This window comes from Ailuropoda melanoleuca, chromosome 11 (genome assembly GCF_002007445.2).
Source record: "Ailuropoda melanoleuca isolate Jingjing chromosome 11, ASM200744v2, whole genome shotgun sequence".
NCBI lineage: Eukaryota > Metazoa > Chordata > Mammalia > Carnivora > Ursidae > Ailuropoda > Ailuropoda melanoleuca.
In genome coordinates, this window is record NC_048228.1 from 8177802 (window position 1) to 8190094 (window position 12293).

The 12293-nt window shown below is 47.0% G+C and overlaps 1 protein-coding gene across 1 annotated transcript in view; it reads right to left on the bottom strand.

Moving 5' to 3' along the window:
• MTOR (mechanistic target of rapamycin kinase) overlaps positions 1-10047 on the bottom strand; it is a 121889-nt gene extending 111842 nt beyond the window's left edge. Inside the window, exons 1-6 of the mRNA XM_034671192.1 lie at positions 9921-10047; positions 7611-7786; positions 6887-6995; positions 5965-6197; positions 3932-4132; positions 3032-3166 (exon numbers count right to left, since the gene is read on the bottom strand). Of these exons, the coding sequence (XP_034527083.1) occupies positions 3032-3166; positions 3932-4132; positions 5965-6197; positions 6887-6995; positions 7611-7772 (840 nt within the window). The 5' untranslated portion in view covers positions 7773-7786; positions 9921-10047. The remainder of the gene's footprint in view (positions 1-3031; positions 3167-3931; positions 4133-5964; positions 6198-6886; positions 6996-7610; positions 7787-9920) is intronic.
• Positions 10048-12293: the final 2246 nt, after the last annotated feature.

Genomic DNA, 12293 nt, shown 5'->3' on the forward strand with positions numbered 1-12293 from the left:
TCCATGTGTAAAAGAAGCCAAGAGCAGTCTTGACTAATCAGACCCCTCCTGGTGCCTGGCGCTGTTTCTTCTAGGTCTTCTTCCTCATCGTCTGGCACCAGTTCGGAAACACTCACCTCCCTCAAGTCATCTTCTGTTCGTTCCCTGGTGTGGTGTCCATTAGCTCTTGAAATTCTCCAAGGTCCGTATCACCCTTCAGCCCCCACCTTTTTTGCCATATCCACTTTCTTTCAATCTCTTTCATGGTGTCCTCTGTCACAAGTCCTGTGAAGTCATGTGCAACATCTGGCCACGGTTTTCTCCAGCAGGAATTTATTGTTTCAGGCTTGATGGCATTTGTGGCTTTTTCTACAACAACAATGGCATTCTCAATGGTGTAATCCCTCCAGATTTCCCATTGGGTGTTCTTCCACAGTGTTGACAATCTTTTTCACAAAGTACCATGTGTAATGAGCCTTAAAGGTCATGACCCAGATCTAGAGGCCGTCCTGATCCTAAACTCAACTGTGTTACACAATGAGAATTAGCCTGCTCCTTCCTACCTCAAATCCTGGTGCTTGCTTCTCCTCCTAATAAATGTCCTTTGTGGCATTTTCTTTTCCAGAGTAAGGCACTTTCGTCTGCATTAAGAGCCTATTCAGGCAGATATCCTTTCTCTTCAGTGATCTTCTTTATGGCGTCTGGGAACTCATCTGCTGCTTCTTGGTCAGCAGAAGCTGCTTCTCCTGTTATCTTGACTTTTTGTTAAGTCAAACCTCTTTCCAAACTTATCAAAACATCTTTTGCTGGTATTCAATTCTCCAGCTTTCGGTCCTTCACCTTCCTTTTGCTCTAAGTTGTCAGATAATGACAAATCGCATTAGTCTTTAAAGTATGCCTTTCTTACAGCAATCCTGTACCCACATAAAAGCTGCATGTTCAACATGAGAGAAAGAGATTTCTCAAAAAGTGCAAGATTTCTGTGCCCGTTGGCATGGCTGCAGCAATAGCTTCACAGATTTCCTTTTCTTTTTTTGCAATGGTCCTGATGCTGGGTTCGTTTATCTTGCAATGGTGGGCAGCCACAGCCGCAGACCTCAATCTGTGGTGCACACCAAGCGATTCAACTTTTTCTTGTGACATCATGACTTTGCTTCTTGGGAGAACCTCACTAGTGGCACTTCGTACGGGTTCCACAGTATTATTCAAGGTTTACAGTACAGCACTAAACACGATGAAAAATACATGAGAAGTGTGACAGAGCACTTTTAACTGCGACACACAATTTACTGGAGGGGCGAAGCGTGCACGCAGAAGACGAGCCTCGCGGTGTTTTAACCAGACACTCCCAACACTTGAGCTCACGGCAACAGCAACGGGAGGCGGCCACGAAATTATCAGAAAACAGTGTGTACCACAAATCTTATGCAGTTAGGGTTTAATATCGTACCTTCACATTTGTTCACATTTCTCTCGACTGTGAACGGCGCCATGTATAGTCTGTAAATGCTGGTGTGCGTGTTTAGGTAAATTTTTAATTTTTGCAAAAGAGTTATGTATATTTTGTGGTAGTAAATAATGAAATAGACTAGTATCTATATGTATTTTATGCATTTGTGACATACCTAACTTAATTTTTTTACTATTTCTAGGCTATGCGGTCATCTGTTGAGTTTGTTTCAAATTGTCACAAACCTCTAAAAAATGTCCCAACATATTTACTGAAAAAAATCCACATATACATGGACCCATGCAGTTCAAACCTGTGTGTTGTTCAAGGGTCAACTGTACTTAGAAACCTCACAGGAGCCCAAGGAGGTAGATGAGAGCCCCATCAAAAGCAACAAAAATGAGGCTAAACGAAGTAAAATAATGTACCAAAGTCACAGAGCAGAGAGAGGGCAAGGATTCCAAGCTAGACTCCTGGGTTCCACACACAGAGCAGCAGGCGCTGGTCCGCGCCTACGGCACTGCCGTTACCAAATGACCACCGGCTCCGTTACAGCAAGAAGCCCTGGGGCAAAACTGCACACCAACTTGCTTCCCGTAGGAAGACTCAAGGCCAGAACTCTACTCCCAAATATATCCTGCGTCCAGCAGACTAACACTGAATCTACTCCGCCGTGTCTGCATTGCCAACACCAGTAGAGGCCACCACCATCACCCGCCCAGACTACTTCCATAGCCCCCCTGGCAACCAGGAGAATGGGACCCCCGACTACAAGGAGTACCGTTGACCAAGGGCTCCTGCTGCAACTCTGAAAATGTCACCATGTTTGTGCCACGGCCACACTTGCCATGGGCTACCTCTAACCAATGACAGCACGTGGGAGGAATGCTGGGGCCGGCCTCCCCTGAGAGCCAACTGTGGCCTGAGGCCCCCATGGCAGCTCTGCACGGTAGCCTAGCATGCTTCCAGCCCACTTTCCTTCGCTGTCTTGTTCATTTAGGGCCAGCCTCTCCCTGCTCCTTCCCTGTTTTCTCTCCCGGGCTATTTCCCTAACAAAAATGCTGGCACTTTTAACCACACCCCCTAACGAGTCTCCTGCTTTCATTCCTGCCACTGCACAAGCTTTGCCCCACAAGTCGCCAGTGATTACTAAACATGGGGCCCTCACACCACTCCCCTGTGTACACACCTCTGATGTTTGCAATGAGAATAAAAGCCAGTGTTTACCACAAACCGCGAGGCCTCAAATTTGCGTCCCCCCGCCGCATCACCCTTCTGTCTGTTCCCTGAACTTGTCAAACTCCCTTCCACCTCAAAGCCTCCACCTGGAACACAAACTCCCTGCCCTCTGCAAGGCTCGCCCCCACATCATGCGGCTCTCAGCTCAAATGGCACCACCCCAGAGAGGAAGTCACCCCCTCCCCCTGCTACCCTCCATCCCATTACTAAGTCGTAGGACTTAGTGCTTTTCTGAAATGACCTTGTTTACTTGCTTATTGCCTGAGTCCCTGACATCATATCCTCTAAGGACAAGGATCTCGCCTGCCCTGTTCACAGAATGGCATGCGGGAAGCCAGACTCCCTTCTGACGTAGTTTCTCACCTCTCCCTCCATGCTGCTGATTCGGACCAACTCGTTGAGGATCAGCAAGGCTCCGTGGATGCGATCATCCCGATTCATGCCTTTCTCCTTGGCCAATGTCTCATCAAACCCTTTCTCTGCTTCTTCAAACGTGTGCTATTAGAGATATAGAATGTGTTAATCACACAAGGTCCAAAGGTAGAAAGAACACAGGCCCACCCCCTCTACACAGGGGGGCTCTGTGGTGTGACCAGGCCTGCTCAGTGGCTTGTGCCAGCAACATCAATGATACAACGTTACCAAGCTCTCTTCTTTAACTTAGCTTCAACCTGCACGCTACCATGAGGCAGGGACCATGACCATCCCTATTTAACAGATGAAAAACACAGGCTCATGGAAATTAAATGACTATCCAAGTTCAAGTTCACATGGCAAAGCCAAGCCTAGAACCCGGGTCTCCAACGCCACGTTCAGGGCTCTCTTTGTAGTACAAGCTCCTTGGTTAAGTTTTCTTGGCAGCAGCAAGTGGCACAGGGCTTATGACACCAGAGGAGAGAGAACCAGCCCTTTCGAAATTAGTATCACTGCATGTTGCTGCTTCTCAGATACCCATTCTTCTATAATTTAATATCTCTGAGAAGAGAGCTCTTATGATCATCAGTAAGAAGACAGTGAGTCACAGCTTAACTGTATCACGTTTTCATTCTTAGTGGTACGTAAAATAATGGTGTGGCTACCAAGAGATCTTGGCTTTAGTGAAATACAAAGAAGTAACTATTGATTCGTATTGAGCTTAAGAAGCCACTGGAGACCCATGCAAACATGCCACCTGCTGTGTGGCAAGGCCGCGCCGCAGCCCTCTCGGCCGGGCGGTGCTGGATGTACTCGTGCTCTGCAGGGGACGGAGGGTGACACGCTCACCCGGTACCACTGAGGCTTCTGCATCTCCTTCGGCTCACGCTGCGTGGTGAGAATCAGGCAGGCACGAAGGGCGGCCACGGCTCCCTCACGGATGGCCTGTTTGGGGTCCCACACGGCCACAAAAATGTTGTCAAAGAAGGGCTGCACTTGCTGGAAGAAGAAGGTGGGGACGCTGATGGCCAGCTCACGGAGAACCAGAACCTGGGAGAGAAGAGCACACAGAGGACTCTCATCTGTATCAGAGATAATGGTTCTGGCACGATACGGCCTCTTGTCATCCTGCAGCGTCTATATACATCAGGAAGAGAGCAAACTTGTCCACCCTCCTAGCTACGAATCTCTGGGGACCTAGGAGTAAAAGTAAAATTGATCAAACATCTCAGTGTTCGTTATCCTAGGGTGTTTACCAACATGGGATGCTCTCATGTTAGAACATAAGCTCTGGAAGGCAGACGTGTTTTATACTTAAGTATACTGCCCCCAACAGCCAAACACCATCCCTGGAACACAGGACAATTCGATAAACATTTATTGAATGAACTAATAATCCTGTTCGATATTTAATCTTGCTATTATGTTTGTCTGACAGTGGAAGAAACTGAAGGTCAGAGGTTACTCCAAGTTTCAGAGTCAGGAAGGACAAAACCGACTTGAAGTAGGCTCCATGTGTCTGTCCCTCACCCAGTACCAGGATCCCCCCTCGTGGGGCTGGCTCCTAAAGAGGAAGCTGACAGGAAAGGATGCAAATGACGCTTTGATCCCCAGCATACTCATTCCCAGATCCTCTCTCTCTCTCTCTTTTTAAAGATTTTATTTATTTGAGAGTGAGTGAGAGAGAGCACAAGCAGGGGGAGCTGAAGAGGGAGAGCAAGAAGCAGGCTCCCCGCTGAGCAGGGAGCCCAATGCGGGGCTCGATCCCAGGACCCTGGGATCATGACCTGAGGTGAAGGCAGACACTTAACTGACTATGCCACCCAGGCGCCCTCCTCCAGATCCTCTCTCTTAAGGACAGAATCTCCCTCATTGCACAGCCTGAAAGTCTGGTCCTCCAAACCAGCCTTTTTTAAGGACAAGCTTCAAAAAGCAGTGGGGATGTCGGGGTACCTAGGTGGCTCAGTTGGTTAAGTGTCCGACTCTCGATCTCAGTTCAGGTCTTGATCTCGTGGTCATGGGTTCAAGCCCTGAGATGAGCTCCACAGTGAGCATGGAGCCCACTTTAAAAAAAAAAAAAGAAAAAAAAAAAAGGCAGTGGGGATAAACCACAAGAGGAGGAAAAGAGGCTCCCACTCCCCAAAACGCAGAACAGCCAATGGGGCAAAAGGAAGTTTGGGCTAGGTGCCAACCAATCAATAAATGCCTAAAAAATAAACAAGAGGGGCACCTGAGCGGTGCAGTCGGTTAGGTGGGACTCTTGGTTTCAGCTCAGGTTTGATCTCAGGGTCATGAGATTGAGCCCCGCCTCAGGCTCACGTTCAGTGGGGAGTCTGCTTGAGACTTTCTCTTCCTCTCCCTCCGCCTCTCCCCGGGAACTGACAGATGTTCTCTCTCTAAAATAAATAAATAAATTTAAACAAATAAATAAAATAAATAAGAAAGGCCTGAAAGGAGGCAGGCCCCTGCTCCTCTCCTATTCCTAGTCCTTCTGTACTCCCATGGTACAGCAGGGAGACCCTGACAAAGGCACTGACGGGATCATGCAGACAGACAGTTGTCTGGGGCTTTGGAAGCCTTTTGCCCTATGGCTTTTCCCCCTGCCTATGGCTGAGGGGTGCCTTCTGCTTAGGAGGCAACTTTGATTCCAGAAAATTAGAGGTCAAGGTTAGCGCTGCACTTAGGGCTGCCTCTCAAGCAACAAAAGAGAACTTTTAAGTTTCCTCTTCAGGTACAGAGCTCAGGGCAAACAGAGAAAGGGATTCAGGACAGACTGAAGGCCCCTGGGAAGCACAGTGCCTTAGCCTGGAGCGTCCCCTCATTGTCTGCCTTTCAGGGACCTGAGTGCACTGTGTGGAGAACCCCTCCCCGCAGGCACTCACAGCGGCGTGTCTCCGGCCCTCGTTGCGGTCAGCACCCAGCCACTCCAAGGCTCGCTTCACCTCAAACTCCACATACTCAGCCGTAAAAGTGTCCCCTGCCATGGCGAGGCGGCCAATGGCCTTGGATGCCATCTCCATGACAACTGGGTCATTCGAGGGGAGGAGGTTCCGAAGATAGTTAGCGAATCTTCCAATCCGAGTGGCATTCCCGCCTTCCACTCCTATAAGGCTGGCTGGGAAAGAGAGGAAGGCAAAAGGTGAGGGTGGGCGCATCCTTCCAGGACAGCATGCTGCCCTGAAAGGAAGGCTGGCAAGTGACCTCTTCCTTCTACTTTGAGCACAGAATGTAGCTTCCAGATGGGAAGGATGCAGACAACTTTCATTTTAAAGCAACAGATTTGATATTTGTGCCAGAACTACTTACTTAAAGCAAAATAACCTCATTTTAGTACAGATAATTTGTTTTCCCAAGAAAAAAAAGAAAACAAACTGAGAATGAATAGGAATTCACTAGACAAGTCCCTGGGATTTGAGAATTACATGCTTTTTATCACTGTTCCCCACCTTTCCCTTTCCATTCGTGAGCCCTGCTATGCCAAACTGCTCCACAGAGACATCAGAGCCCGCAACAAGCAACCTGGGGTGGCAGAAGGGAGGCTGGCTTCTCGTCTCAGCACGGCCACTATCTGTCCCTAGAAAAGCTGCGTCACAGTTCTCAGACTCTGTATCTGAAAATACCAGTTTTGCCCACGTCCCAGGACTGTTGCTCGAATTAAAACCTGAATAAGTACACTGAAAGCCATAAATTCCTTAAATAGGTAAGAACGAAGCATCAGTATGCAGCAGACACAGGTGCAGGGGACACGAAGGTGAACCACCCTTTATTCCCAGTTATTACTGTCACCAGAGACTCTGTCCTTACCTATGGCCAAGATGCCACCTTTCCTCTCATTGGCATCTGAGCTGGAAACCAGTTCAAAAATGTGATGGTTCAGCTGATCATAGAATCGAGTAGACTCCTCTTGACTCATCTGCAAAGGAAGATGTACTCAGAACAGCTTCCAATGACTCCCTGACGCTGGGGCCGGGGTGGGGGAGGAGGTGGCTTCCAGAGGGTAGGACTGAGAGGTAGCCAGTAGATACAACTCAACCCAAAGAGGACAGAGCTGCTGCCCACTTTTACAGTTGTAAACTGTTTAGTAACTGAACTTGCAGTTCATCTGTTTATGGAACAAACACTCGTTGAGCCAGACACATCCAGGGTTAAAGGATGAACAAGACACTGTACTGATGTCACATGGGCTCTCTATCTAGAAAGCCCCAGGCTACCAACTCTCTAAACCTATCCCAACCACTGTGATCAGATAGAAAGAAATGGAAGGTCTGGAATACCGTGGGAAAAAGAAAAAGAAAAACAAAGAAAAAAGAAAAGAAACAGCTGACTCTACATGGACTCCTGAATGCCATCGCAACACAAGACATGCCAAAGAACCGTGCAGCCGCTGCAAAGGAACCTGCAAGGGCTACGGACGGGGGAAATTGGGGGCCTTTGTGTTCCAAACCCTCACTGAGCTGTCAAAAGGAATCTAAACCGGTGCTGCTACATGTGGGCCAAACACTCCCCAACAAATCACAGAAGCTCCAACCTCTCGAAGCTCCATGGTGACATAGTGCTGGAGCTCCTTGGCAGCTTTGGCCCTGGTCTCCTCATTCCGGCTCTTCAGGCCACTGGCGAACTGCTGCAGGACGCTCACGTTGCTGGACGTGGTGGTAGCTGCGGTGGCGGCAGTGGGTCCAGTTCCCAGCATCTTGACCTGAGGTTCTTTGGAGAGAAACGTCCTTTAATGTTCTGGATAACAAACCATGGTGATGAATTTCTTTACAGCCACAGTTCCTCAGCACAGGTCTCTACACTGCCCGTGTCAGGAAGGGGATCCTAAAAAGGCTCGGAGACCTCACTGAGGAACGTATAGAAAGCCTTGATTCAGTCCACAGTAACTGGTGTTTAAAACAGGCAGCGTAGCAGACAGGGTCAAACTGTGGGCTGTGGAGCCAGACTACCTCAGCTCGAATCCAGTCCAAAATTATAGGGCACCTGGGTGGCTCAGTCGGTGAAGCATCTGCCTTCAGCTCAGGTCATGATCCCGGGGTCCTGGGATGGAGCCCTACATCCAGCTCCCTAGCAGGGAGCCTGCTTCTCCCTCTCCCTCTGCCTGCCCCTCCTCCTGCTGGTGTGCTCTCTCCCTCTCTCTCTCAAATAAATAAATAAAACCTAAAAAACCAAATCATATCAAAATTACATTGAGGAAGATACTTAAAATGTCCCAGTTTCTTCACCTGCAGCAGGATAACATTACCTAACTCATAGCATTGATGTGAGGGTTAAATGAGTTAATAAAGGTTAAAAAAGTGCTTAGAACAGTGCCAGGCACACAGTGAGTGCTTAGTAATTGTTAGCTATTATTATCATCATGACTACTACATATGTGGCCCAGTGCCAGGCACTAGAGATGTGGAGGTAGAAAGAGAATAAAACAAGCCTAACACTGTCCCTTTCTTCAAGGCATTCAATTTAAAGAGGGACATTGACAATTATTCTATAGCAGCTCTGGCCAGTAGAAAGACAATACAAGCCGTAGTGTAATTTTATATTTCCTGGTAGCCATATCAAAAAAGGTAGAAGGAAACAAGAGAAATTAATACATTTTTTTAAAACCCAATACATCCAAAATATCATTTCAACATGTCATTAACATAAAAAGTATTGATATATTTTCCATTCTCTTTTTGTACTAAGTCTCTAAAATGTGTTGTGCACATGGCAATCTCAATGTGGACTAGTCACGTTTCAAGTGCTCTAAGCCACCTGTGCCTCACTGTATTGGACAGTGAGGTTCTATAAAATACTAGTACTTGGAATGTGAGCTAAGAGACTGACTAGTTCCTGAGATCACACATTCATTCCTCAATTAAGTACAATCCCTTTCCTCAATGAGCTTACAATCTAGGGGGAAAGTGGCCATAACAGGGCTCAGCCCAGACGGCTAGGGAGTAACATACATACCTATCCTACGGATGTCCAGATTAGAAAATCAAATTTCAAAATTCTTTTTTGAAAGTATTTGTGAGATGCAGAGAAAACAAAAACAAAAACAACCCAGGGAATAATTGGTTTTGTAAAGCTATTAAATGCTCCAAAGCCAAGAAGAGACTGCAGAAGGAAATACCATCCCACAGGGAGAGGAAATTCAAGGATCCCTGACCAGAAAACTAACTATGGGGTGTTGACCCACGGGTCTGTGACGAGGGGGAGGGAGGCTGGCAAGGAATTCTCTTTCTCAGGGAAGAACCAGGGTATTTTCACTGGGTCTGAGGCCCACAGGTCCATCTGCTACAGGCACAATTCAATGAAGATATTGGAAGCCAAATATCCTAAGAGTCTTGGTGAGGGCTTGCAGAAGTTAAAGTTGGGGTGGCTGAAACTGGGGATGGGAGCGGGGAGGGCAGAGAGGATGAAACCCAAGGATGGAACCCAGCTCAGTTCTGGGGACTGGGTCCTTGAGAGGTCCCCAGGGTGCAGACTGAGGGGTACACACTAACGTTGCTCCTCTCTGAGGTCAATCTGTAGGTGTCTCGGAAGAAGGGGCGATTGCGGGGCATGGAGACCCAAAGACGCCCCGGCAGTACCGGGGCTGATGGGCCGGCCTTCGCGGCGCCAGGGACGCACAGCAAGCTGAAGGGTCCGGGGGTCTCCTGGGGATCCGGGAGGAGGTGGGTGCGGCCTTGCCGGGTGGGGGTCAAGGGTTCAGACGGCGCCCAAGCCCCTGGGCCGGTATGGAGGGGACCCCACGTCCCAGACGGGTGACTTCCCGCCCCCCCCCCACCACGGACCAGACTGACCCTGGGTCTGGACATTCCTCCGCCTTGGAGGGGTCAGTGCCAGGCCCCAGACTCACCGCGCGGCTTCGGCCAAGGCCTCAGCTGCCGCCACCAGCGCGGGTACCGCTGCTTCAGGCCCCCGGCCCCACCACCCGCCTTCCCCGCTGTCCTCTAAGCCGGGCGGGTGGGCGGGCGGGTTCCCAGCTCTGAGGACCAATCGACAGGCGTAAGAAGAAGATGGACTGGAACACAGACCAATAGAAATGAAGGAGAAGTGAGGCTTGGGGGACCCGGCTTCCCTAGGGGGCGGGGACTGTTCAAATAGACAAACCACGCGGCCAGTGGCAGGCGAAAGGAGGCTTACGTCAATTCGGGAGAACCAATGGGTCCTGAGTTGATGTCAGTCACTTACACGCGCACATCCGGTGCATCGCTGCTATTATTCCCCCCTGCGTCTACACTGTGGCAGTGTGGAGCCAGCCGTCTGGGTACAGCGGGATGGGACTCGGAGGCTGTGCATCCTGCTCGCTTTAACCGGAGTGGGAGCGACGTCGGTGCCCTGTGATTACTAGAGCACAGACCTAGAACTTTCGGACTAGCGTTACTTAGGCACCCGTGATTTCTCTTTTGTTAAATGCAATTTGCATTTTAAAGCGTTTTTACTTAGAATTTCCCAGTTTTCCAAAATTATCTAGTTCACAAGATCATTCGCGGGAGACCATAACCAAGTTTTAACTAAATGACCTACTCTAAATCAATAATTTCCAAACTTTGAATCATCCTTCCAGGGACGCCTGGCTGGCTCAGTTGGTGGAGCATGGGACTCTTGATCTCTGGTGGTGAGTTCAAGCCCCAGGTTGGGCGTAGAGCTTGTAAAGCTCGCATACATCCATCCATACGTACGTCTGTAAGTAAGTAAAATAAAAACAGCCTTTCAAACAATCAATAGCAAAAATGGAATCTGACTACATCTCGATTTTTTTTGGTCATGGTTATTATAATCAACAAAAATTCCTCAATGTCTTCCAGTGGGGGGGTCTGATTAAATAAAATATACATTCATATTAAGGAAAATGTATGGAGCCATTAATACTAGTAGTGTAGATTAATATTTGCTAAGAAGGAAAAAGGTTCACGATTTATTAAAAAATACAAGTTATACAACAATATAAGTATAATATACCCCTTTATAAAACATTTATATATTTCTTAGGTGTCTAGATTTGCAGGGGGAGGAAATATACAACTAAGATATAATAGAATATGGAGAAGGCATACTTTTTTCTTTATACTTTACCATCAATTACTTGAAGAAGTGTCTGTTGAAGAGATGTAAGTTTCCAGAAGTTCTAAACTGCCAAATTAAAGAGGTTTGGCGATATTCTGTGACTAACAAAATGCTTTGACAGGTTCTTTTTTTTTTTTTTTTTTTTTTGATTTATGGTTACTACTTTAGATTTAGAATCTTTTCATTGCATTGCTTCTTCTCTGAAATAATTGTCCGTCTGAATTTCACATTTTCCACTTCTGTTCAACATCTTTATATTTAATCATCAAACATTTAAAATATATGATATATTCACTGTTCAAATCCCAAAATAAATAAAAATTATATTTATCATGAAAAGGTCTTGCTCCACTCCTGCCCTTTCACTATTTTCTTAGTTCTTATGTATCCCTAGAGTTTCTTTATGTAAATATAAGCAAGTATAAATGCATATTCTTATCCCCTTTTGTTACTATCTATACTGTTCTGGACTTTAAAAAATTTTAGTAGATCTTGGGGTCCCTGGGTGGCTCAGTTGGTTGAGCGTCCAACTCTTGGTTCCAGCTCTGGGTCATGGTCTCAGGGTCTTGGGATCAAGCCCCGCGTGGGGCTTAGTGCTCAGCATGGAGTCCGCTTGTCCCTCTCCCTCTACTCTTCCCCTCTCCCTCCCCCTGCCACTCGCACACACTGTCCCTAAAATGAATAAATAAATAAAATTTTTTAAAAAAATTTTTAGTAGATCTTGGAGATCTTTCTTAATATATAGAAAGCTAGCTTGTTCTTTTGTCGCTGTTATAGCTGCATAGGATCCCATCACATGGATGTACCATAATTTATTTTTTCAGTCCTCTGTTGCTGGACACTTGTGTTGTTTTCAAATTCTTGCTATTACTAATGATGCAGCAGTGAATGCCTTTGTACATATGTAATTTTTTCCCCTGGCAGCTGTACCAAATAAACACCCAGAAATGAAATTACACGGTCAGGGTAAATGCATGTGTAGTTGATGGACAGTATCAACTTGATCTCTATAAAGGGAGATACTAATTTTCATTTCCTACTGGCAATATGTGATATTTTTGCCACCCTAAGATGTGATAAGGCCCTGCTTTCTTTTCTTTTCTTTTTTTTAAAGATTTTATTTATTTATTTATTTATTTCATAGAGAGAGAGAGGGCACACA